At 39.8% G+C, this 25,603-nt stretch overlaps 1 protein-coding gene across 2 annotated transcripts in view; it reads right to left on the reverse strand.

Annotated features, from left to right (window-relative positions):
• eipr1 (EARP complex and GARP complex interacting protein 1) overlaps positions 1 to 25,603 on the reverse strand; it is a 39,816-nt gene that overhangs the window by 10,905 nt on the left and 3,308 nt on the right. Inside the window, exons 3-6 of one of the 2 annotated variants that reach the window (XM_053632160.1) lie at positions 20,314 to 20,446; positions 13,027 to 13,183; positions 6,558 to 6,657; positions 1,637 to 1,773 (exon numbers count right to left, since the gene is read on the reverse strand). In XM_053632160.1, coding sequence (XP_053488135.1) covers positions 1,637 to 1,773; positions 6,558 to 6,657; positions 13,027 to 13,183; positions 20,314 to 20,446 — 527 coding nt within the window. The remainder of the gene's footprint in view (positions 1 to 1,636; positions 1,774 to 6,557; positions 6,658 to 13,026; positions 13,184 to 20,313; positions 20,447 to 25,603) is intronic. The other variant, XM_053632161.1, reaches the window with a different exon arrangement.

Genomic DNA, 25,603 nt, shown 5'->3' on the forward strand with positions numbered 1-25,603 from the left:
TGGCACACACCACGCCGTCACACACGAGGTGAAACCGTGGCTGTATATGGAAATTAGAGATGCGCCGATACTCGGTTATACAATGTGTCGCAGCATTCGACACTGACGGTGCATTCTGAACTCTGAAGATAAAGGCCGTCACAAATTAGCTGCAGTATTGCTTAAAGTCTTCTCTGCAAATGCATTACTATTATTTTGGTATTTTCCATGAAAGTCTTTGCATTAAAACATGGCGAACAGATCACCTCTGATCACTCAAGCTGAGGAATATGTTCCCAAATAAGTTGACTGACAGTCATATTTACATTCAAAAATGATCAGCATAGTCATTCTGTTTATTCAATTTTGCGACTGAACATAACACTACCTAACAGACAGGTTATGTAAAAAGCCAGACTTCTAGCATTCGCGCAAAAGTCTGGTACATCAGGATCTCATTTTACACAAAGAGGCATGGCGGATACCCTGATTGACATGGCATATACCCAACCACAAATCTTTTCCTGTAGCCCATCAGATTATCTCATTTAATCATCACAACTTCTTCAAAACAAAACTCTTTAATAACTTTTAAAGACGGGGTTCTAAGAACATTTTTTCAGTCCAGTGAGTATTTCACACTCCAAAAAGCTCATTGTGCTGCAGTATTCAAACCGTTGCATGGAAGTGTGGCGAGCCAATCAGATTGCAGTCTTTAAGATTCTAAAACTCGTGGCCAGAAAAGTGTAAAAAAAAAAAAAAAAAAAAAAAAATTCTTCCAGACTCATGGATGCTTTGTCAATAAAAACACAGGAAAGGTATGTCTAATTTCACAGGAAGAAGTGATTTGATTGACATGACGGCTGGCCAACCAAAGACCCTTTTCTGTAGTCAATCAGATTATTTACTCACAACTTTTTAAAATAAAACGCTTTAATAAATCTTCAATAAAGATGGGATTCTCTGAATGTATTATTTCATGCTTCAAAAAGCTCATCGTGTATTCAATATAAGCTCATTGCAGTATTCAAACAGTCGCATGAATGTGCGGTGAGCCAATCAGATTAGTTTAAGATTCTGAATTGCGGCCAGAAAAGTGTACAAAAAGATACCAGACACTCTATGGCCTATGTGCTGAATGTCTGAAGCTGACACTATTAACTGGATAATTACGGTGAGCACAAAGGTGAGTGCTCTTCCATAACAAATCTATATTTATTTAAAAAGCACAGCTTTTATCTAAGCTGAGAAGTTGGCAAATGGTTGTGAGTAAACAAATGTTATGACATGTGATAACACTGAATGAAATGCCTGCCAAGATGAATCATTTTTGGTTCAAATACTGCCCAATGAGGTCATTCTAAATACAGCATTGTTTATAATAATTATAAAAACATGCAAATCAACTATAAAGCTGAACATCCAGTGATTATGCTACACATTTTTAGGAAGGTATGTACTGTATACTCATGAATATGAATTTCTTTTCTATTTTCCATAAAGATACTATTTTGTACCTTCTCACATAGAATCTAACAATATGAGGACGGAATATCAAACAGCAGGTGGTGGTGGAGAGCTAAAACTTTTCAGAGCAATATGGAAATATCTCATCAGCTTTCTGCTCGAGCCTGTGACCTCTGACCCATGAGCTCACCTCATGCTGCGAAGGTCCCATCCTCGGATGGCCGTGTCGTTGGCAGTGGCCAGCTGGGTGCTGTTGTGGTGGGGGCTCCATTTACCCGAGGTGAATTTCAGCTGCCCTTTGCCTTCCAAGGTGGCACTGTTGGAGATCTGGAGAGGCAAATCGATCCACACACACACACATCTCAATCATTGGCTGCATATTCACAGAGGAGCCTTAGCAGGCTTGTGTCCTGTCCAGGACGGCCTGAGAGCGGAAATCGTGCACCGGTGAACACGCCCTGAAGGCTGAAACTGCTCATATTGATGCGAGTCAAAGAGACAGGGCTACCTCTGCGAGATAGAAACCATACTTTTCACCTTTTCATTGGAAAATCAATGTCAGGAGCTGCTGTGAGTCTTTGAGTGTCCTTGATGGCTTTTCTAGAATGTTCTATAGGCGAGTTTCAATGGACAAAATACAGAATATATACGTAGCTTGAAACACCATTTGAGTAATTTTTACAATGTTTCTGTAAGGGATAAAGGCTGAGGATGAATCAATATTTATACCATACATTAGAAATGGCTCGTCTGCAATGACTAACATGAATTAGTGTTTTAATTCATTAATATGTTTGGATGTAAATGGTTAATTGAACAAAAATGATAAATAAAGCTAAATTGTGGGTGCCAGTATTTAGACTTAGAGACCTGAGTTCAACATTTAGTGACTAGATTTAAATTTACATTAATGTTGAAGACTAATACAAATGCATATAGCTGGTATTTAGACAAACATCAATTAGTACGCAGATCAACTTTGCTTTGTTACTTTATTAACATTTATAACTTGTGGTACATTAATATACAGTTCATGGTTTGTTCATTCTAACTGATGCAGTACATTATGTTAATTAAGGGAAAATCTTACCACATATACACTATATGGCCAAAAGTTTATGGACACCTGACCCTCACACCTATATGTGGTTGTTCACCACAAAATTGGAAGCGCACAATTGTATAGGATGTCTTTCTAGGCTGTAACGTTACAATTTCCCTTCAGTGGAACTAAGAGGCCCAAACAAGTTCCAGCATGATGATAACCAAAGTGAGCTCCATGAAGACATGATTTTCCAAGGTTGGAGTGGAAAAACTCAAGTGTCCTGCTCAGAACCCTGACCTCAAACCCACTGAACACCTTTGGGATGAACTGGAACACTAATTTGACTTCAGGCGCCTTCGCCCGACATCAGTTCCTCACCTCACTAATGCTCTTGTGGCTGAAAGTCTAGCGGAAAGCCTTCCCAGAAGAGTGAAGTTTAATCTAAGTGCAAAGGGGAGTTTGTGGGTGCCTAAAAAGCACATGATTGTTATGGTGAGGTGTCCACAAAAATTTGGCCATTTTCTCTACCCTTATCACAGATCGTTGTGTGTGTGTGCGTTTTTTTTTTTTTTAAAGCCAGTAAGAAGAAGAGCTGAGAAAAAAATATTCCATCTGCCTGGAATCAACATAAGGAAAAGCAGACTCAGTGAACCAGCTCAGCTTAAAATCGGCTTTATCTTCTCCTAATGCTGCTGTCTGCATTCAGTTTAAGGTGTGATGACATATTGCTGAGGTAACTGCAAGCTTATTATTGTTTTTGGGGGTTTTTTTCTACCTGCCTACATTAGTACATGGTGTCATTTTGAACTACAGTAGATATCTAATGAGAAAACGTAAAACTGCTGCATAAGCGATTTGAGGAAATGTAGGCTAAAAGACGACCGTGAGACAATAAAACAATTTAACGACAACGTGGCAGGATGGTTTAGAAAAGAAAAAGAACAGAAGAAGGGCACATCATCACTCTTGGAAAAGACAGTCTTGGGATAGAATGAAGTACAGCGAAACAATGTAGCCATATCGAATAATAATAAACAAAGGCCAGTGTACTGAGTGTGTTTGGGAGTTGTCCTGTGTTGCTTTGTTCATCACTTGGCGCTGTACGAACAGATAGACAAGCCAGATCTTACCCTGCCTTTCCTCCTATAGTGGTTTTATTTTTTGAAGGCTTCTTGGAGGAAAGCCAGAGCACAAAAGCGTGCTAGAGTGGATCGATCCTGGCCTCATACTCACACCGGGTAGGGACTCATTACTCTACCATCCAACATTCTTCTAGGGAAATTTTTTTTTTCCTTCATTCATATGAAGCACCTTGAGATTTTTCTGGAACTGAACGGTGCTAAATAAATATGGATTATAATTTCACTATTACGACATGAAAGAAGGGAACACATCTTATGCTGCGGTGCCCATCACAAGCTCCACCCTCGCCAACCTCCATTAGCCTCAATGCCATTAAACATTAGCGTGAACTCAGTGGTATGATGGCATACACTCCTTTCCCGCTCATGAGATTCACTGAAAGCTCGCTGCTATTTCTCACACTGTGCTGTTTTGCTAAGCTGGCTTGGCTTTAGCTTGGGTGTTTGGTAAGCCGTGAAGTCGTGAGCCTGTCGAATTCTCGAGCAGAATTCACAGAGATTTGGGGAAGGAAAAAAAAAAAAAGAAACAAAAAAGCTTTACAGCCTGAGCAGCAGCAAGGACGCAGCCATGATGAACACATCAACGTGAGGCGTTCTGGCTCAGAAGGAAAAAAGGGATGTGGGGATAGACGAGATGAAGAGAGCTGGCATGTTTTCGTGTGTATGGGAGGTTTGCATGAGGGAGATTAGCATTCTCATCAGCGCTGCCAGAACCTGACTGAGCGTCCTCTCTCTCTCGCTCTCCTGTTCTCACGTCTCTTTTAATGGACGCTGCTCTCTCAACAGGCCTCGTCACTCGATAACCCCCCTTTCGCTCTGCATACAAAGCTGACATTAGCGTGACTGCTTAGAGAGGCTGACCATGGACCTCGTGAGTAACCTCTGCAGAGGTCGAGTGTGTTTGTGTGTGCGCGCGTGGGTGCGTGCTGGGTGCTCGTGGTCTGAAAGGAGCTGACGTCTTCGCAGTTCTCCACTCGCGCACACAGGCTCTCAAATGTCAAGTCAGGGTTACGTCCTAAAAGGCCCGAGACACGTCCAGCCTGTGAATTTCAGTCGGCGAGAAATTAATTAGTAATGACTGCAGCGCATTATTAATGAATACCTTCAACACGGCGGCTCCTCACTAATGGGACATTAAGTTAACCAACCTAAACTCACATTTCATCTGGACTTGCAGTACTGCGGACATCTTAATTGCACAGGCAGTGGGTTGTGGGAGGAGAAAAGATCAACCTAATGGGACTATACCATAACAGGGGCTTTCACCATCTCCTCAAGCTCAAGAAAATGGCCTTTGTGAATCATCTGTAGTTCATCAAGTTCATGTCAGGATTAAAAGATTAAACAGAAAGTTTTGTAATGAGGAATCATTCTTAGCAGTGTTAGTGAAATTATTGACCATGATCATCAGATCGTCAACATGTTTAAATAAATAAATAAATAAATAAATAAATAAAAATTTTGAAGAATAGTCCAGAATTTTTCTACTCAGTGTCTAGCCAGTGCATCTTAAAGGGACAGTTCACCCAAAAATGAAAATTCTGTCATCAGTTACTGACCCTCATGTCGTTCCGAACCCATAAGACTTTCGTTCATCTTCCCAACACAAATGAAGACATTTTTAATGAAACCTGGGAGATTTCTGTCTCTCCATTTATAGTCCAGTAACCAAAATTCATAAAGTCATCGTGAACATAATCCATGTGACTCCAGTGGTTTAATCCCAATTTTATGAAGCGATACGAATGCTGTGTGTGTGCAAAAAAAACTACAATTAAGCTTTATTCACAAAATATCTTCACCTCTGCATAGATCTCCATGAGAGAACCATAACACCTTCGTGTTTTTGATGCGAAAGTAAACAAAAAAAAAAATGAAAGTCCTCCTCTATGTTGAAATCTGCAGACATCTTTGTTACAAAGCATGTTCTATGTGACTCAGTTTGTGTACAGAGTCCCTCTTCTATTCTATCTTCTATCTCACGATAGAGCATTCGCATCGCTTCACACCCCATTCACACTGGATTGAGAAAATCAGTTCAAATAATTCAAATGTTGCTTGTTATTTGTTACTTTGCATCAATAAACATCAACGCAGAGAGTTTGTTAATTCTTTGGTCAAAGATATTTAACTTAGCTTATCCAGAGATGGGGTACTTTTCAGATTGAAAAGTAGCTGATTATGCATTACTAGAGTTGTTATGTGGGTCGAATTGCACGTGGAACTTTCTGGAAAACTTCACTAACCATAGTAGTTTTTATTGTACTGAATAAAGCTACGTAAGGACAGCTTTGCTAAGACATTCTCTCGTGTCGGTCTCATACTAAGCCCTCTGAATGGCAATGGTAAACAGTTTTAGTTTTAATTTCACAACTATAGCCAAAACTCAAGTACTGCCCTGAGACTTCCATTATAAATTTAAAGTAAACAGTTTAACTTTTCACTTCTCGGTGGATTGAAATGTATCAAATTTCTCATCCATGATACTCACAGCTATGCTACAGAAATAAAGGTGTATAGAATTTCGGGTGGCTGTGGTTCAGGTGGTAGAGCGGGTTGTCCATTAATCGTAGGGTTGGCGGTTCGATTCCCGGCCCACGTGACTCCACATACCGAAGTGTCCTTGGGCAAGACACTGAACCCAAGTTGCTCCCGATGGCAAGTTAGTGCCTTGCATGGCAACTCTGCTACCATTGGTGTGTAAGTGTGTGTATGAATGGGTGAATGAGACACAGTGTAAAGCACTTTGGAACCACTAAGGTTAAAAAAGTGCTATATAAGTGCAGACCATTTAAAATTTAGACTGAAGTTTCAGTACAATGATGGTGACTCAAGTGTGTTTTGTCTAACAGGCTCAGATTGCAGGCTGGGTGTGCAGTGTTTGATATAGTGGTTATCAAATAATGAGAGGGCTGCTATCTCACCGTGGCCTTGGTGGAGCTCTCCTGAAGGTCCCAGAGCACGATGTGGCTTTCAGCCAGAGAGATCACGCGCTTGCCATCGCCCATCGGCTCCCACAACACGCTGCCAAAAAGAAGACGACAGAACTGTGATCAACACACCTGCACCTTCACGACCTTCCATTTCCACACTCTCCTGCAACACATCAAACTTTTCCCACAAGATTTCTTTTTTGTCACACACATAAAAGCCTTTGCAACTGGTTTGACATTATAATGTCAGAATCAAGCAGGGTTTACAGCTGAATAACAATCATCCGACTCACATCAGGACCACAGCACCACACATGAAGACAGGAACGATGCCATAAGGGGTGGGAAAAAAAATCATCTTTCTTGGGATTCTATCCAAATTTCATTTGCATGCATGCCTTGTGAGTTGGGATATCAAGGGGGCTGAAAAAAGCACTTTTATTGAGGATATAAATGACACCGTGATGCACGGACTGATTTTATAACCCTCACAAGATACATAGAGTCACTGGTCTGTTATGTGGCGCACCGCTGAAGTCCCTCGCTCAAACACGGATGAGGAACATTCACCCACTTTTGTCTTGTTCTTTTTATTTCACTTTCTATTAAGTACATTTAATTCTAAAAAAAGGAGAGTCCTTTTTTTTTTACGGATGTTTTCAGTCTTATTATACCAGACGCCCAAAACCAGATGCATATTAACTTAAGAGGTAGCATTAAAAAAACGTCATACATTTGACCTTGAATAACAGAGACTTTGCCTCCTTGAATATGCAAATACAGTCCTCATGGCTTCCTTAAAAGCCTTCAATATATTCAAATTTCAGTTTTAACCCACTTTGCTATTCCTGTCTAATCCACTTTGTATGCAGATGAGCTACAAAGCGTAGCAAGTTATGACTAGATCTATCTTCCAGTCAGTATTAAAGTAAGGTCCTTATATTTTGGCACCATGAAAAAATTCAGCTCTGGCTGCGGTTTGGTCTGGATGTGGTCAAGGATGAGGTTTTGGAAGGGTGCTTTACAGGAAATTATTAATATGCATAAACATTCAACTATGTCATTCCTCTCGTTTGTCTCAACTGTCTCGTAAATGTGTTCACAGAAAAATAAATCTATGGGAAAATACAATTTTGGAAAAAAAACAAAAAAACCCCCAATGTTTAAAAAATAACAACCCTAGAAATTAATGATTATTATTATTACTTTATATATATATATATATATATATATATATATATATATATATATATATATATTTTTTATCTTTGAGCCTTCCCCAGGTCTAACAAGGTCAACTCTTTCTAAAGTCTAAGGGCTGTAGTAACATTTATATTTAAGTGGGAAAAGTTTTCCGTATTCAGACTCAGCTTTTTGGGCAACCCATTCAGATAATTAAAATATCCAACATCCGAGGTTGCTGAAATTTTCTCTGACTTGTTCAATCGTGTCTAAATGAGCATCTTTAAAACAGGGCACGTGCCTTTAAACATGAAAAAAAAAAAAAAAAACATCAGTAGATTAAAAATCCAGACTGATAAAGCAGACTAAGAAAACACTTTACCATCAATTGTGATAGAACAACAAACAGTCCCCTCTGAAACTATTGGAACGGCAAGACCAATTCATTTTTTTGTGCTATACACCAAAGACATTTGGGTTTGAGATCAAAAGATGGATATGAGGCGAGAGTTTAGGATTTCAGCTTTTATTTCCTGGTATTTACATCTAGGAGTGTCAAATAACAAACCATAGAATCTTTTGTATCAGAGCACCCAATTTTTTGGTGAGCAAAAGTATAGGAACAGCTACTTCTTGAAGTGAATGAAGGTAAATAACACTTTATTTATAAATAAAAAATAACACAATATTTGGTTGCAAATCCCATATAACTGCATCAAGCCTGCGATTCACAGACATCACCAAAATATTAGCTTTGTTCTTTTGTGATGCTTTTCCAGGCTTTTACCACAGCCGCTTTCAGCTGTTGTTTGTTTTGGGGGCGGGGGAGGGGGGGATGCTGCTCAGGTGGGTTAAGGTCTGGTGATTGACTTGGCCAGTGTAAAACCTTCCACCTTTTCCCCCCTGATAATGTAATTTGTTGAGTTGCCAGTGTGTTTTGGATCACTGCTTTTTCTGAATGATAAAGATCCTCCTGATTAATTTGGATGCATTTCTCTGTAAATTGGCAGACAAAATGCTCCTGTAATCTTCTGAATTCATTCTGCTGCTACCATCATCATATAAAGATTACTGAGCCTGTTCCAGAAGCATCCATACAAGCCCAAGCCATGACACTACCTCCTCCATGTTTCACAGATGACCTTGTATGTTTTGGCTCATGATCAGATCCTTTCTTTCTCTACACTTTGGCCTTTCCATCACTTTGGTAGAAGTTAATCTTTTTTCCAGAACTTTTGTGGTTCATTTCTGTATTTCTTTGTGAATTTCAATCTGGCTTTCCGATTCTTACTGCTGATGAGTACTTTGTATCTTGTGGTATGTCCTTTCGAAGACTTCTTCAAACGGTGGATTGTGATACCTTGACCCCTGCCCTGTGGATGTTCTTGTTGATGTCACTGTTGTTTTGGGGTTTTTCTTCACAGCGCTCACAATATTTCTGTCATCAGCTGTTGTTGTTTTCCTTGGCCGACCCATTCGGTGTCTCTTGCTCAGTATACCAGTGGTTTTTCTTTGTTTTTCAGGATATTCCAAATTGTTGTATTGGCCATGCCCAATGTTTGTGCAATGCCTCTGGTTGATTTTCCCACTTTTATCAGCTTCAAAATGGCTTGCTTTTCTCCCATATACAGCTCTCTACTCTTCATGTTGGCTTTTCCTTTTTAACAACAAATGTGAAACTGAAGGCTAAAACCAAGAGTAAATGTTCAGAGCTATTTATTGTTTAAACAATCAATCTAACAGGACACACTTGGGCAACAAGAAACACCTGCCAGTCACATGCTCCAATATTTTTTGCTTGCCTACAAATTGGGTGCTCTGAAACAAAATGTGCTGTGATCTATGTCGTTTAACACATCTACATATAAATACCATGAAATAAAAGCTGAATTTCTAAACTCTCCGCTTATTTATCTTTTGATCTCTAACCCGAATGTCTTCGGTCTACAGCAAAAACAAATGAATTGGCCTTGCTGTTCCAACAGTTTCAGAGGGGACTGTAAAAGCAATTTTTTATTTAAAAACACAGTATGTTAATATACAAACCAGAAGCCACTATACTGTCTAATATATTGCTGATATATTAAAGCTGGTTGGCATGAACAGGATGTACAGAGAAGCACATAAGCCTGTAGTTACAGCTGAAGCCTGAATGCCCATGTGCAATTTCAGTATTAACTCCTCATTATGTGCACAACAATGGCTATGACATTAAACGCCTAATGAAAAAAAAATAATTGAAGGTTATCCAAGGTCCCTATGCTCTTCAGAGAAAATGCAGGCCATGCAGAGAAAACACTCACAATATAAGATGTGTGTAAGGATCGACTGGTTGCCATCCCCCACAGAGATTATTCTAGCATTATTGCCAGTATTGACTGACCTACATAACGCAGTTACTATTCGCCCCTTCTTGGGCTCCCATTGATCTGGATGCGGGCCGCTCGGAGTGCAAATCGCACTCGTGATTGCGCCGTCTCACACCACAGTCACAAGCCGGGTCTGAAAATTCCTCCCGGTCCCCTGCAAGCGTCTGATTGGCCATGAAGCACTCAATGGCCATTGATTACGAGGTGTGCACTAGATTCAAAACGAGACGAGGCTCTAGTGAAAACGCTTTCTGGTTCTGGCTGAAACAAACAGCTTGTTCTAGTTGGTTTTCCTTTGACGCTTGATATACTTGCCAGTGTCTGTGGAAGAACAAAGAGTGTGTGAGACAGGCCAAAATGCATCTGGCCTTACAGCAGTGAATGAGGATGTTCCTGTGCGGCAGTTTTACTGCTGAGAGAGTGTGAAGTAGTGGCCATCTTTTTAAAGAAAAAATCCAATAGCAAAATAGACAGTGTGAACCGCTCATCAAATACAGACATACAAACAAGCTCATGCACATGAACACCGCCCCCCTACACACACACACACACACACACACACACACACCTCCTGCCCTTGAGATTTTTACAAGGACAGACACTAGTACCATCAATCTCCACCCCAGGGCTCCAACACTGTGGCCCTGCACTCTGCCAAGAGGAGGCCATTCAACCTCCTCACTCACTCACACACACACACACACACACACACACACACACACACACACACCTACCTAGCTATTGGAGAATGGAGAACACACTTTCAATAACTGATAATAGCAGCACTCACTAACAGTCAGTTATTCTCTCTACAATGCACTTTGATTTTTTAAGAGATCATCAGGGAAAAGCACGTCTGTCATGTAAGAGGAGCTTTTCAATACGATTTTACTCTCAAACCAGGAAAGAAGACAAGTACGCTCTATATACCCACTCATCCTGTTCAGAGGAACCGAATAAACAAACAGCTGCCATGTGTATAATACATAGTGTATAGTAATTTCATACTATATAGTATATACTGTAGAAAGATAAACAAGGTATAAACACTGCATATAATAGTTTAGGCTTGGCACTGGGACAAAAGGTGCAAATATACTTTCCCTTCCCCACACATACCTGCACAAACAGCTGCAACACAAGCGTCATTGTTCAACTACTCGCTTGCATATCTCATGCGTATATGGGGGATTAAAAGCGACATGCACTAGATGGCATGTCAGAGTCAAAACATCTCTGTCAATCTTCTTTCCAAGCTGAACTCTAATGTTTATCAATGTCACACACGCCAACATACATACATAAGAATGGACGTCACCAACATTTTAGCCATTCGCGCGGCTTCTGTCCTCACGTCTGCTCTAGGGCTGTCAAATGAAATTTAGAACTTCGGATATTAGTCGAATTTCAGATAAAAATACGCATTTGAATGTGCATTCGAATTTAAGATGCAATAGCACCGATTTGAATCAATACATACTGTTGAAAAAAAATTACACCCAAGATATTAACAGTGCACTAACAATGTTTTTTGAAGAAGAAAACACTAGAAAGAATAGTTCTAATGTTTCAAATAATCCAGCCGTAGTCAATAATGTCGGGGATTGAGCCGCTTAAGCTGCGTGAGCTGAAGCTGAACAGTGAAGTGAAGCGCTTTACTAGCGGGTTAATTAATTCACCCAAGCACATCCTATACACATATGAGATTAATCGGACATTTACACAACATAAACCTAATATTACAACTCGCTTCTGCACAAACGACACGAATGCGCGAGTAAACTTAAGTTCGACCTTAGCCGCGACGATAAACACGACTGTTTAACGACGATCGGACAGAAAACTATACCTTACCGTCGCTCGAAGTCAAATTCAACACAGGTGTCTCGTCAGTTCGAGATCAGATAGTCAAACGTGCTAATGTGAAGTGAAGCGCCGCTATGAAGCAGAACATAACCACTTCAAACTGTCTTAATCATTAATGGCTTAGCATTGAAAAGTCGCCATTCAGTCAAAATGTTATTTGAATACACCTGACCAATACTACCTATAGTATAGCATCACTCCTGCAAAGCCAAGGCAAGCTACTGTGACCAGTTGCATAAATGAAAGTCATTATTATCCTGAACAAATCAGAGTTTCTTTTGCACAGGGATAATTTGCACAAGAGCAGGATCGACTTTTTGTGTGCTTGCAATTTAGTGTATCACGAAATGCTACTAAGTGAAGGCATCGTTTATAAACTGTCAACCAGAGACCATTCAGTCAGACCTACTACTAAACCATACTAAATACCCCGACACATGCTCTTGCCCCGGCAGGACGACAGAGCCGGGGAGATTTGAGTTCATTGTTTTTCAGCTGAAACCAGAGGCTTTGAAATACAGGGCCTCTTTTATTATGAGGGATAATGAAAATTCTATTACTGTGCAAGCTCCATCAAATTGAACTCTCCAGTGGGAGATGGCAGGAGACTGCCATTCAGCAATGCAAAAAAAAAAAACACCCCAACTTAAGCTTTTATTCTTCTTTTGTGTATTATGGCACATGATATAGTGTGGGGTGCTAAAACAAAGGCACACACACTTAAGCCATGGAATATGTAGGTCAGGCATCTGGCTGCTGAAATAACAGCAAAAAGCCCATTCAACATTTTTTTTGCAGTCTTTTTGTGTATAAGAAACGGAAAAAGGGTGACAGATAAGGAAGAATGGAAAGGTGGGAGTAGTGAAGAACAAAACCGTATTTCGGTGGAAGCAGAGAAGGCGAATAAAAACGAGAGAGACTGAGTGAAGGAGAGAGGGATTTTGAGTAGATTACTCCCGATAGCAGCGCGAGCAGTGTGAACGAGTGTGAGGAGAGAAACGGGAAGGCTGCTGTAGGGTTGTAATCGATAGCGCGTGTTTTACCAGGCCACATTGCCGTGGGCCGTGTTGTCAAGGTGACAGAGGAGCTGCAGGGCCTGTGGGCTGTGAGCTGAATCGTCGGGGGAATCGTGGCTGCCTGATTCCAATTCCGGGGGCATCCTCCACACCGCTGCGCACGTTAACACGCGGCTGTCTGAGACTGCACACACACACACACACACACACAAAATACAAAAACATGTCAGAATCTCACTCAGGAATGAAGCCACATATAGAATCCCCCATCACTCAGACATTTATTCACATACACACTTCTTATTGTGTAAGATAAAAAACAACAACAAAAAAAATGCATGCTTGTTTGCTCACACCGAGAAGTCTGTGTGGTCTCGTTTCAGTGCAAGATAATGATGGATGAGATCCTGTCCTGTCTCATGCTGCCTCTAGAGGCATGCCCCGCCACATGCACACACACTATCTCTTCTGCCTCACGCGCTACACGTCTAAAAGGAAACGGATCTGAACTTGAATTTGACAAATAAGACGAATTTCTTCCCCTAATGTTAGCCATACATGCTAAGCAGAATTTAAAAAAAAAAAAAAGTCTGCTGTTCTCAATTTCATTCACAGAGAGGGAAAAAAAGGAATGGCTAAATGAAAAACAATCAATCAAAGCCTACAGCCTGGCTCCGCAATTATCGGTGCAATTAACTCCAAGGCGCTCACGAAAAACCCGTAAAAACCAAGTCTGCTAATTAACACAGTATGATGAACTATACAGTCATGTAATACTGCAGAGGCATTACATTACATTAACCAGTTCCTGTTACACAAAACACTGTGGATACTGACCACTGGAGCAGTTAGGATGAGTTCGGCACACATGCAGGAAGTAGCTGCAACGGCAGTCAGAACGTGGCCGGCGTTGTTGAATTTTTGGTCAGAGTAAAGTGATTTCAAAGTGAGTTCGGCTTTTCCGAAAACTGCTTCATGGCATCAAGGACTTTTTTTACATTTTTTTTTATTTTTATTTTTTTTTACTTGATTAACTAATCAGGTTGTAGCTCTGGGGAAATAAAAATACCCACCTTGAGTGCTGGTGATAATTTGCTAGTTATGGTTACAATGTGTTTTCAGTTGATTCAAGAACTCCCCCCCCCCCCCCCCGCCCACCCACACACTTTCAATATCTTTTTATGAAGGTTTATAAAAATGTCATTGTTATATTGTAATCCATCCATCCATTTTCTATACTGCTTATCCTGCACAAGGTCACGGGTAGCCTAGATCCAGGGACACCCTGGATGAACACCCATTCAACCACTACGGACAATTTGGAAATACCAATCAGCCTACAACAATGTCTTAACACACTTAAAATCTGTATCCTGTGTTTATATGTTTCTGTAAAGCTTCTTTGAGACAATGTCCATTGTTAAAAACGCTATAGAAATAAAATTGAATTGAACTGAATTAGAGAGGCCAATCAGCCTACAAAGCATGTCTTTGGACTGGGGGGAGGAAACCGGAGTACACGGAGGAAACCCCTGATGCACGGGGAGAACACGCAAACTCCAGGCACCCAGGGCCGGAGGAGGAATTTGAACCCCAGAGAACTCCAAAGGTGCGAGGCAAACGCCAAAACCTCTCAACCACCCCCCCCCCCCCAATAAAAATATGACATAAATCTAACCTTTAATTGAAGTAAATGTATTTGAAAGAAAAAAAATAAATAAAAATTATGTGTGGTGTTTAGGAACTCTTAAGTGCTTATCTGTGACTTTCTGTATCACTGGGGTATAAAGGTGGTGAGATGAGGTGGCACGAGGACAAATTCCTTTTCATCAACATTAGGAAGATAACAGAAAGAGGACAAAAGTGTTGATCTGCAAAAAAAAACAGTCAAACTTTGTAAAAATAGCTACCTGGCTGAAAATGTTTATATTCACTGGTATGGCAATAATGAAGAAGTTAAATCAACCAGAGTTGTAATGAAGCTGCTTGTAAAAGGACATAAATGTATTTTGCACAAGAATGATGGTTATAGTGGCATACATTTTTCAAAAGATCACAGATGGAGATTTGTAGAAGCACCTTCATGCAAAAAATAAATAAATTTTATATATATATATATATATATATATATATATATATATATATATATATATATATATATATATATATATATATATCCTCAGACAGTTCTTTGCCATGAGGTGCCATGTTGAACTTCTAGTGACCAGTATGAGGGAGTGTGAGAGCGATGACACAAAATTTAACACACCTGCTCCCCATTCACACCTGATCACACCTGAGACCTTGTAACACTAACAAGTCACATAACACCGGGGAGGGAAAATGGCTAATTGGGCCCAATTTGGACATTTTCATTTAGGGGTGTACTCACTTTTGTTGCCAGCGGTTTAGACATTAATGGCATTAATAGTGTGTTGAGTTACTTTGAGGGGACAGCAAATTTACACTGTTACACAAGCTGCACACTCACTACTTTACATTGTAGCAAAGTGTCATTTCTTCGGTGTTGTCACATGAAAAGATATAATCAAATATTTACAAAAATATGAGGGGTGTACTCACTTTTGTGAGATACTGTATGTATATATATATATATATATATATATATATATATATATATATATATAAAATAGGTGAAGACTCAGTGACGTTATGTTGGCAGAAGGAGGTTACACAAAGTACTAATGCAGGGTTGCCAATAATTGTGACATATGGTTTAAGTTTAGAGTTCTCTCATGGTTAATTGACCAAAAAACAACAATAAAAAACAAAACAAAACACCAAAGCTACAGTAAGGTAAACAGCCTTTACTTAGGCTTAATGTTGAGGAAAAAATTATTATTATTAATAATGCCTCTGCGTAATTTAGATATCTTGCTAAGCTAGCTTGTAATCAGTGTTGCCATGGTTACAATGTGCAAATTGCATGAGCTACTTTTTTCATATTAGCACAAAAATAAACAGTTCACGTAACCATAGCAACTCTCATACACCTTACACACTGTAACCATAGCAACACTCATTCACCTTACACTCTGTAACCATAGCAACGCTCATTCACCTTATACACTGTAACCACGGCAACTCTCATTCACCTTATACACCGTAACCACAGCAACGCTCATGCACCTTATACACTGTAACTACAGCAACGCTCACGCACCTAATACACTGTAACCACAGCAACGCTCACGCACCTTACACTCTGTAGCCACGGCAACTCTCAAGCACCTTACACTCTGTAACCATGGCAACGCTCACACACCTTATGCACTGTAACCACAGCAATGCTCACACACCTTATACACTGTAAATACAGCAACTCTCATTCACCTTATGCACTGTAACCACAGAAATGCTCAAGCACCTTATACACTGTAACCACAGCAATGCTCACAAACCTTATGCACTGTAAACACAGCAATGCTCACAAACCTTATGCACTGTAAACACAGCAATGCTCACAAACCTTATGCACTGTAACCACAGCAATGCTCACAAACCTTATGCACTGTAACCACAGCAATGCTCACAAACCTTATGCACTGTAACCACAGCAATGCTCACAAACCTTATGCACTGTAACCACAGCAATGCTCACACACCTTATACACTGTAACCACAGCAATGCTCACACACCTTATACACTGTAACCACAGCAATGCTCACACACCTTATACTCTGTAAGTATTGTCAGTACAAACCAGAAGAACTAAACTAGAACAACATTGCTATGGTTACAGTGTACTTTTTTTTCATATCAGCACAAAAAAAAGCACTTCCTAGAGTGAACCCTAAGATAATATCAAACTAATTTACAGTTACAGTATATAATGTTAATGCAATTTATTGCACTATTCCTGATGCTGCAATTATGTTAATAGCGCTGCAGTAATAGCAGTACATGTTGTTAGTATAATGTAATACAGTGCATTGTGCAGTGAGAGTATAAGTTCAACAGCCATTGACTCCGGATGCTCCGTTAGACCGTGCGTCATGCTAATTACATTCTTCTTTTGAACTCGGTTATGACTTCTAATGCATCTGCCTCATCACGATCACGAAGGAGGAAGGAATAAAATAAAAAACAAACAAATCAAATCCCTTCTTTCCCTCAATTTTTTTCCCCCCAGAAAGAAGTCACTCTCTTTTCTTCAGACTGTCATAAACCAGTCAAGGCCATGGGCGCCAGTCATATAAACTCTGGATTTAATTACATTTTCCCTTTCCAATCGGTTGTGTGTTCATTTAATTCTTTTAATTGCCTTGTGGCGAGAGAGGAGAGTAGGGAGTGCCAAAATATGACATGTTCCATTACCACTGCGTCTGTTAGAACACGAGCCCGGGAGTCTGGGAGTCCAGCTTTAGTGACAGTGCTGGTACACTCCTGCTCTGTGTGCGCTGTGATGCACAACATTTTAGAGACAAACTGAAATATGTCTCTATGACATTATGATGATGTCCCAGTCTGCAAACTACCAAAAATCAATATTATTATTAAAACACTAGAAACACTAGTCATTGCCTGCAATAAAGAACATTTGGGTAATATTTTATTTGGACACTCAATTATCAACTCATTTTAAATCAAATTCATTCATTCATTCATCTTCACCAAGCACTTTACCCTGGTCAATGAATCCAGAGCTTATCCTGGGAATGCTAGGTGAAGGTGGGAATTCACCCTGGATGAGACGCCAGTCCATTGCAGGACACCATGCACACACACACTCACACAATCATCCACACCTAGAGACAACTTAGAAGAGCCAATACACCTACCAGCATTTTTTTGGGGAGAGTAGGAAGAAACCAGAGAAGCCCAAAGAGACTCCACACAGACAGTCAACCCAATTCGGGATTAAACCAGTGACCCAGTGATTAAACCAGTGATACTAGTGAACCAGTGATATTCGCTGTAGTTTATAGTTGCTCATGTTTATTAGACTCTTCTAGAAGGTTTCCAGCTTTTGATGTTTAGTAGATCATCTACAGACTCTCAACAAGTTCATGCCGTCTTTATTGATACAATTTATAACATGTTACTGAAAGATAGTTAAACATCATTTCATGTATTTTTGAGAATCAGCTGATAGGCTGTTTGTAGAGTGTCTACATTAGAATATCCAAATAAAATATTATAAAATGATTAAAAAGTGAACTAATTTAGAACGACACTATATCCTACACCGGGGGCATGGAGGATTGGTCGATATAAGTTTACGACTATAATCACAGATATTTCATGGTATTTTTTGCGGTAATGATATAAATAACAATATGAAAATAGTAACATTCAACGCATCACATCATTATACAGGCTTGAGAGCCGTGCAAACACAAACACTGATCCAAAAAAATTCAAACATAATCCTGACCATCATCAAATACTAAACTGTAGCAATTAAGTAGACTAAAAAAATAGAATATTAATTTTTAATCACAAATGATCATTTCAGTGAAAATGCAAACACCAACTCTTGCAGGATTCATAATCTAACCCCAGGAAAAGCAAATAGAAATGTTATTAAAAAAAAAAAAACTTTTCTTCTGTAAAAGTGCATATAATGTTTAAATAGCGCAAACTTAACATGTCTTAAACTATGCTGCAAAACATCAAAACAGTAAATAACATAATAATGATTCAAATCAAATACAAGTTTGAAATCTAAACACCGATTCTGACTTTATTCGTAAACTACACGCCAGGGTTGGAACTCCGCCTTCTGCCATGCTTGTTTCTCGTTCTAACTGTGAGCTGCCCACGGTGCGGCTCGTAAACACGTCAGCAACTATATTCTCAATATCGTGGGATGACAAATTCTTATAACGGGAGGAATTGTACCTGTATAACATGGACGATACAATATGGCACAGCCCAAGTCTGCACTACATAGAATGTCGAATGTGTAGTAAATGATTTCAGACTCCACCCATGTTACTCATTGCTCTGGGTGAACAATAACAATCCACTGCGTTCTGTCTAGAAAATGACAGACCTCAAAAATAGTGCAGTACATAGTGAACAGGACATAATTCCAGACACAGCACTTGAGTGCATTCATGAAAGCGTGCACACTCAGAAACATTTCAAGGGCGTGTCAGAATCCGCATCTGTATCAGTCACAGTTAGACACTTCTCCTTAAAAAAATCCTAAGCAAACACCATATAAGCAAACGCCATATATATTGAAATCTTTTGTCTTTAAATAGGTTTCCAAATAAATCTATCCATCCATCCATTTTTCATACCGTTTATCCAACACAGGGTCGTACACAAAGCCTATCCATGAGAACTTGTGGCACAAGGAGGGGGATACATTGTACGGGGTGCCAGCCCGTCTCAGGGCACAAGTGCACACATACTCACACACCCAGTCACACACTATGGACAATTCAGAACTCAGCGCGTGTCTTTGGACCGGCGGAGGAAACCGGAGTACCCAGAGGAAACCCAAGAAGCACAGGTAGAACACGTAAGCTCTGCGCACACAGGGTAGAGGTGCGATTCGAACCTCCAACCCCAGAGCTGCAAGGCAAATGTGCTACGCCACCGTGCCTCCTCCCCCAAATAACATATGAGAACTAAAAGAATAATAGTAATAACTGAACCTGTTTTAGTTACAGTATACTAGGTTGAACAGAATTTCACGAACATCGTCCATATGTACAATACTGATATACTTGGAATCGTTTGAAATTAAAGGTACTTACAAACAGTCTTGTTTTTGGGTGACATATTTCCATTCTTTATTCGTTAGACTTGTAGCTCCGGTGTAAAATTAAAGAAGTGGAAAATGTGCAAATTTCTTGTTTGTCCGAGTTCGCCGTTTAAAACACTGCTTGAGACAGTGACTACTGTGCAAGGCTGAAGATATAATAGTTATAACAGAACCCATAGCCAAGAGAATGAGAGACAAACCTTTTGTTCGTGCTGAATCTGTGAATCTCAATTGATTTACCATTGTTATGGAATTTGCATCATTACCCAGTTGTGAAATTGTTTATCATGATTCTTTGTATTTTTTTGTACTTTAAACTTGGCCAGATCTTGGTCCTAGAGTCAGTTATTCGAACCCTCAGGCTCGCCCTCAGTGTGGAGATTTTCTTCGATGAGTGGGGTAAAAGGGGAAACATGCACATTTTCTTTTTGGCCAAGCTCACCCTTTGAGACACTTCTATTAACCGTGACTGCTATGGAAGAATGGAGATATATTCGCTAAAGAGAACTCACCGTCAAGACGGACGGAGTGACAGAAAGTAGAGTAAAGAAGGATAGAGAGATTGACTCACTCTTGTTATAACACGTGGTCAGCACTCCTTTGTCAGCAGGGCTGGCGCCGATGTGCCATATCTCACCAGCATGATGCAGAAGCACATTCTTATTAATGATATTGTTCTCATCATCAAAGTCAATGATGTGGATCTGCCAGGCAGAAGAAAGGCAAATAGAAATGAGAACAAAGCGAATGTAAATATATAAAGAGAGAGAGAGTGTGTGTGTGTGTGTGTGTGTGTGTGTGTGTGTGTGTGTGTGTGTGTGTGAGAGAGAGAGAGAGAGAGAGAGAGAGAGTTCACTCTGAGACAGCTGCTTTAATATGACAGTAATTCAAAGCTTAAGCACAGAAGATATTTTGGATTTTCATCCTCTCACACACCCCGATACTTATCTCTTCAGCCTTTTCATTTCAACTTTGCTGCTGTTAAATGCTTCTTTTGAACTGGTTAGATTTTAGAAATGTTATGAAAACCGTCAGACATTTGCACAGAGCATTTTTCCCCCTTTTTTAAATTTTTATTTTTTTAAAAATAATAATCGTTTCGCTGAAAGTTCTACTTAGCTAAACCATTCTTCAACGTCATACCTGCAATCATTGCTCTATAGGATCATCTGAAACATACATAGTCATATGACTTCTGTGAGATCGATGATACAATATGAAACAATGGAACAGCTTTATTAAGGGTGTTTTATAAAGGGTACCTAGAAATAAAATAATAAAAGCCATGCAGTTATTAATACAGCATGCTTAAGCTTATGTTTTAATAATGAGCAAAAATACAGAGGAAAAAGTCACACTGTTATAAAATTGAACCTTTTACAGTGTCAGGGTGGCTGATGTGTTTGTCATGTCATATCATGATACTTGTAGGCAGTTCTATGATACACAATTTGTATACATATAATGAGCACTGTATATACATTATACACACACGCACTGTATGCACACACTCTCACCATCCACTTTAATAGGAACACCTGTACACCTGCTCACAGGCTCACGGAATCTGGACAGCTAAAGACTGGAAAAAGAGCCGGTGATTTTTTCCCCCACTAATCTTTAACTGTCCAGTTTTGATGAGTATGGGCCCATGATAGCCTCAGATTCCTGTTCTTGGCTGACAGGAGTGGAACCCGATGCGGTCTTCTGCTGTTGTAGCCCATCCACCTCAAGGTTTAATGTTTTGTGCATTCTGAGGTGCTTTTCTGCTCACCAATCTGGCCATTTTCCACTGTCCTCTCAGCGTTTCCACCCACAGAATTGTCACTTACTCAATGTTTTTTGTTTATCGCACCTTTCTGTGTAAACTCTAGAGAAGATCCCAGGAGATCAGCAGTTTCTGATATACTCAAACCAGCCCATCTGGCACCATTGCCTGAAGCCTGCATGATTTTATACATTGTGCTGCTGCCAGTGGTGGGTAGTAATGCACTACATTTACTTCGTTAGATTGACTCAAGTAACTTTTTGAAAAGAAAAAGAAAAAAGTACAATCCCAATTCCAAAAAAAAGTATGGAAAATGCAATTAAAAACAAAGAGGAGTGATTTGTAAATGTACTTTGACTAGTATTTAAACAAAATACATATAAAGAAAAGGTATTTGATGGTTTACCTAATCAACTGCATAGTTTTTTGAAGATAAACTTTTATTGTGAAATTGATGCATGCAACACGTTCGAAAAAAGTTGGGACAGGGGCAATTTAGGACTAATAGCGATGTGAAATAAGAAGGTGATGTGAAACAGATGAGGCAATCGTCTAATCATAGTATATAAGGAGCCTCCAAAAAAGGCCTAGTCCTTCAAGAGCAAGGATGGGTCGAGGCTCGCCAATCTGCCAACAGAATAAACCAACATTTTGAGAACAACATTCCCCAAAGACAAATTGGTAGGATTCTGGGTGTTTCACCTTCTACAGTGCACAATATAATTAAAAGATTCAAGAAATCCGGTCAAATCCCAGTGTGTAAAGGGCAAGGCCGAAAACCACTTCTGAATGCGCGTGATCTCCGATCCCTCAGACGTCACTGTCTTAAAAACCGTCATGAGTCTGTAATGGAAATCCTGACATGGGCTCGGGAATACTTTGGTAAACCTTTGTCAGTCAACACCATACGCCGCTGCATCCACAGATGCAAGTTAAGGCTTTACTATGCAAAGCAGAAGCCATACATCAACACTGTCCAGAAGCGCTGCCAAGTTCTCTGAGCTCGGTCTCATCTGAGATGGACAGTAGCACAGTGGAGTCGTGTTTTGTGGTCCGACGAGAACATTTCAAATTGTTTTTGGACAAAACAGCCGTCGTGTTCTCCGGGCCAAAGAGTAAAAGGACCATCCAAGCTGTTATCAGCGTCAGGTCCAAAAGCCAGCGTCTGTCATGGTATGGGGGTGTGTCAGTGCCCATGGCATGGGTAACTTGCACATCTGTGAGGGCAGCATTAGTCCAGAAAGATACGTACACATATCTGGGAGCAACTTATGCTGCCATCCAGAGCAGGACAACGCCAAACCACATTCTGCCCGGATTATAAGCACGTGGTTGCATAAGCAAAGAGTGTGAGTGCTAGCATGGCCTGCCTGCAGTCCTGACCTGTCTCCGATTGAGAATGTGTGGCGCATTAAGAAGAGCAAAATAAGGCAACGGAAGCCCTGTACAGTTGCGCAGCTGAAGAAATGCATAACGGATGTTACAAAACAGTAAAACAGTCAACTGTCCCAACAAATTAACTTGAGTAAGAGTACTGCGCTACATTCGAAGAGTACTTCACTATGTTCGGTTCCGTTCCTCAATTACTGTTAAATATTAATGTATATATGTAGTTTTATTCATTAGTTTGAATCATGTATAATGAGGCCGCGAGTCTCGCGATACGCTGCAGTGGTCTGAATAGGACGCAAAAACCGCTCACTTTTTTAACGGCTCAGACCTGGCTGAAGAGAGGGAAGAAGCGAGCGAGGCAGGACACACACACACACACACACACACACAACCAAAGGTCCTAACACACACAAACACTCTCTCTACACACACTTTATATTCTGTTCTGTTCCATAGTCTATTCTTTTGTTCCCTGTTGTCTTGTTTAAGTGCAGATGCTGACAAGTTCGTGTTGTGAAAATAAAGACAGTCAACTGTTGGGAAAATGTTTGTTTTTTGGGGTGTGTGTGAGAGTTTGTGTTGAAATTGACAGGTTCTGAGTATGTTATTGTACCCATCACAGGTTTGGGATATGCTCCTTCATCTCGATCCCAGGTTTTATAGCATATAACCAGAACAGACAGAGAGGTGTGACTTACAGTTCTCCATGTAGTCTGAGATTCAGGATTTTCCCTTCATTTTAATCAGATCCAAAGTAACTAGTTCTTGAGTAGTCTTCTCATTGGATACTTTATTACTCTTACTCAGGTAATGATTAACATTACTACTTTTACTGATACTGAGTAATTATTTTTATAAGTAGTTTTACTTGTACTTGAGTACAATTTTTGGCTACTCTACCCACCTCTGGCTGCTGCCACATGATTGGCTGATTAGATAAGTGCATAAATGAGAAGGTATACAGGTGTTCCTGTTAAATTGGATGGTTCGCGTGTACAGTTTAATAATTTATTGAATGTCGACAAAAATGACAAATGACAGAAATAATGCAGTCAAATAATTCTAATAAATTATAACAATACATTTTAAAAATGTACATTTTACAGATTTATTTCAAAATGTTATTGCTTGTGTTTTTGGTACAACATTTTAACATTAAATCAGCTGCTTGTAAACAGATTTTGTGATTGTAATAATAATAAATAAATAAATAAATAAATAAATAAATAAATAAATACCTGAAATATGCAAAGTGTACTGTGACTAAGTTTATCACCCCATTATAATCATCATATTACCAAGAACTACTGCAATAATAATGTGCATAATTTTGCAATGTGTACACGTTATAGCATAGTTTATTATTCAGAATTCAGAGCAGGAAGTAGTTTAATGAAGTAGTGCAATCACTGATTTAACCTTTCACCCTAGCTGGCATGTAAAAACGACTCACAGCCAATAAATACATAGAAATCAAAAGTTATAACACCATGACCATTGCTTATCTATTTTTCTGTGCTGATTCTATACATAGACTAAAGTCTGGTGAAATGGCCGAGCAGCAAACATGAGACAATCAAATAACACTGAAAACACTTTCTAGTAGAGAATATTATTCCTTTGAGAGAATACTAATTGGCTTTTCCTGTGTGTGTATGTGTACTGTGTGTGTACTGTGCGTATATGAGACACGCGCATCGGAGAGCATTTCTGCTGATCAGACGGCTGAAAGTCGGAAATAAAAACCATTAACCTTGGTTTGGATGGCATCGGGGAAAATTATTAGGCAAAGTTATAATTTTATGGAGGTGAGCAATACAAATAAATTCCAATGACTGGACAGGATAATTGGAGGCAAAAGGAGGTCTTATAATAGGGCCTGGCGATGAACAGTGCTCAGGTAGAAGGTCTGCGCATGATTTATAGAGTTTTATCCCTGAGATGCAGAGTGAGTCATCGCTCTTGGCCACTTGGGCCGCCTTCTCTACCATATTAATTATCTGAGGAGGAGGCAAAATGGGCTCAGGTGTAAAACGAGCCTCCACTTTGGCTACTCTCAGTAAGGGCTCTTTAGAGAAGCACATGGCAGAAACACGGCTTCGTGCAGAGCAGCAAGCTGAAGAAACAGGCAGTAAGAGGAGATTAACTATAATAGACTAATGACAGCCTTCAATATATAAAGCTCACAAAGACGTGAGTGGACATCACAGGAGGTGGAGAGTGGAAATAGTGTGCTGAGGCAGCATTAGGGCCACTAATAGCACTGAAGCCTGTGTGATGAAACTGAAGACTTATAATTAACCTGGATTACAGCGGAGCTGCCTGAGGAACTTCCCGCACAAAGTGTACAAAGTCTTGGCCAAGACAATAAGCAAGTCGCGTGTGGCTCAGTCAGGTGTGAAAAACACTTAAGTTATGCTTCAATTTCAGGCACAAAAGAAGTCTGAATACACAACGACGTGCAGGAACCAGCAACCAATCAGAGAAGTGAGAACGAAAGAACTCAGCCTTATACTACAATAAGAAAGGGTTTAGGAGTGGTGTTTGTCGTTTTTTTTTCTTCCAAAAAACTGTCGAATTTGGATCATTACCCCGTTGTGAAGTTGTTCGACTAGAGAAATAATGATAGCAAGCTAGCTAAAGTTATAACAATTCACTTTAATGAGCGATTTTACTTGTTTGTTTTGTTAATATGAAAGTA

Source organism: Ictalurus furcatus, chromosome 9, assembly GCF_023375685.1.
Source record: "Ictalurus furcatus strain D&B chromosome 9, Billie_1.0, whole genome shotgun sequence".
Taxonomy (NCBI): Eukaryota; Metazoa; Chordata; class Actinopteri; order Siluriformes; family Ictaluridae; genus Ictalurus; species Ictalurus furcatus.